Raw genomic sequence first — 2,886 nt, forward strand, 5'->3', positions numbered from 1 at the left:
TCCTATGAAAACCCAACTTGTAACCTTGTAGTTTGTCATTTCTTTTCTAAGAACCACTGCCTTAGCAGTGCTGGCCCTTCTTGAGATCCACAAGTGTTGAAGTAACTGTTACATGCAGTGAGTCTGCAAGGGATAGTGAATTGTACATGCTGCTCTCTGTACCTTTTAGAAAAGATACTTAACATTTTAAAGAAGAGCTGGTTTTATGCATTAAACAAAGTGCTACAAATTGCTGAGAACCTGTTGAAATGGTGAAAGGTGCATAACTAGATGAGTGAATACAAAAAAGGTAGTTTCCCATTAATTGATAACTTTCTTTTCGTAGGTTGCTGGATTTGTGATTGTTGTCAGAAAGACCCTCCCAGCCCCAGAAGAGGAGGAAGAAGGGGCAAAAACAGCAAGGAAGGCTAAACTTCCCTAAAAAACCTTGCTGTTTCAAAATGTAACTGCACAAATTGAAGTGATACTTTGGTGCTATTTAACCAACCACTTTTAAGGGGAACAATACCACTGTGTTTTTCTTTTTATCAAATAAACTTTTAATTTTGGCTATATGACCATTCTTGTGAGACAAGTCTCTAATCATGTCCTGTCAGCTATCTAGACAAAAAAGTCAAATTCCTGTTCGAAAAGAAAAAGCTTTATATAATGAAATTTAAATGGCACATGCACCATTTGTATAAAATTAGAGTACCACACTTATTTATTTCAGTGTACTCATCTGTAAGCTCTGTGAAAAGAAAATTACAGAGCAATTTAAATACATACCATTTGCATAGCAATTAATTTGAAAGACTCAAACAAGGCAAAAAGTACTCCTGGAAAAGACTAACTTTGAGGGAAAAAGTGAACACAATCTGACTTTCTTACAATATTCTGAAAATTCCTTTCAGCAAAAATTTTCTTAGCAAACTAATGAATTATTGATATAAATTTACAGGGAAAAAAAGGGACTGTAAACATTAAAAAAAAAAAAAAATCAATCTCAAAAAGCTATAAAAGGGAGATGTAAGAAAATACCTCTCAGGCTTAAGGTACTATATACTCATTGCTTTTAATGAGGAACGAGAATGTTCTACTGACAAGTAACAACAGCTGAAGGCTTTCCCTCCCTACTGTAATACTGAAGTAACATGCACTTCATTCAGGTCATGGATTTTCAGAGGTGGTGAGTGACTGGACAGGCCTCTGCTTACAGATGACTGATGTACAGCACAAGCAGTCAAAGTATAGCCCCTCCATCCCCTTATTCAGCTGGTTTTTTTTCTTCCTTCACCCGACATCCCTCAACTTCAGTACTCTTCAAAGCCATTGCTTGTTAGTTATACTGAAGGTAACCTGTCAGAAGAGCAGGATTCATTTTTAAATATGCTCCAAATTGAGGGGGCACTACAGAGCAGCAGTTTGTATTCCACTCTTTATCAAGAAACTAATGACAGAAAATCATTAAGAGTTAATTTTTCCTAAGCATCTGTTTAGAGATCCCCAGCTCTACATTCAGTTTTAAGCCCTGATCTCTGAAGAATATTGCAAATAGCACAGTTGCTGCTCATTTTACTTTTAGGGGAAAAAAAACTTACAATATAAAATTAAATATGGCTTTTTTTCTCCCCACCACTTTCCTTCTGATTTACAAAAAGTAAACTGAATACTTCTTCAGGAAACAATAAAGAGTATTAAGTATTATAGAAACTTATTCATGTTCAATTTCACAAACTGAAATGTGATTTAGTCCATCATGTATCAACTTAAAAAAGAATTTCAAGTATTACCTTCAAGATTCCAATAAGTATAGTCCAGAAAACAGACTCTTCATCCCGAGATTCATCTTCTGTAGAGTGTGAGTATTTCTGGGTTGTCTCCATCTCCTCTGGATTGTAGGAAGCCTCGCCAAATGGATGCTGTACGACTGTTCGATCATAGTACACTTTCATTTCAAACTCACTCTCCTGGTGGGAGGGATGCCCATAAATCCCTATTCCCACTGGTCGGCGGAAGTGTGCTGCTACGTGGACAACGTCTTGGCTACAAGTAACAGCCTGTAACTCGTACTCGTCAAAGCTGGGGTGAAGAGTCATATCGGATACATAAATCCGCATCACCTTTTAAACTCTGCATCTGAAGTACTATCTTTCCCTCATGATTTAGTCTCAAGTAGCTGCAGTTTCCTGCTCCAATCTGGCCTTGAACAACATGAAGAAGAATCCATTCTTCAGGTACATCCTCTTCCTCAAAGGTATTTACCAAACATAGTACTTGAGCTGCCACAAATACTATCAGGATTCTCCTCCAGCGTGCTGCCATGGCTCTTACATTTTATTCTGATTCTTCCTATTGTCAAGTCCAGTACTCTGCAAATACAAAATGATTTAGAGTTAGTATATTTCATTCCTGGATGGAATCAGTTTTTGTTCACACCAAATCAAGCAACTTCAATAAAAGCTGGTTATTTACTGAGAAAACACAACGCGCTGAATGATGCGCAGATTGTTTCTCTGCCCAAAAGCAGCATATTGTCACTGAAGAAGCGTGTGTGCACTTTCATCAAGTTTTTGTTACTATATGAACACTCAGCTCTTTACAGCACTTACCTACACGACAGCTCAGGCTGCTGGGGCAGGGCAGAGAAGGAAGGGGCTGTTACACAATCAAGGCTCCCACACCCTTTCCTCTCCCTCGTGGCACGCTGCTGCCCAGGCAGCCTCAGCACAACAGCTGCACTCAATGCACGAGCTCTAAACCTTGCCGAAGACTTCCAAAGAATGCAGCTGACCAAATTTAAATGCCAGTCAAGGGTGCTTTGAAGCTTCAGATGGCTTCCATCACTTCGTGCCTTCCACAAAGACTGTACAATTACCTTAAACACGACAGCTACTACTACACTGT

General features: G+C 38.7%; 1 protein-coding gene across 1 annotated transcript; it reads right to left on the reverse strand.

Moving 5' to 3' along the window:
* Positions 1-1,748: 1,748 nt before the first annotated feature.
* Positions 1,749-2,350, reverse strand: LOC122192721 (UPF0669 protein C6orf120 homolog). The gene is given in 2 exon segments (XM_042893374.1): positions 1,749-2,091; positions 2,093-2,350. Coding segments are annotated over 2 exon segments (555 nt in total). The 5' UTR covers positions 2,305-2,350.
* Positions 2,351-2,886: the final 536 nt, after the last annotated feature.

This window comes from Lagopus leucura, unplaced genomic scaffold (assembly GCF_019238085.1).
Source record: "Lagopus leucura isolate 7727_CA_CO unplaced genomic scaffold, USGS_WTPT01 113-0_obj-0_obj, whole genome shotgun sequence".
In the NCBI taxonomy this organism is placed as follows: domain Eukaryota; kingdom Metazoa; phylum Chordata; class Aves; order Galliformes; family Phasianidae; genus Lagopus; species Lagopus leucura.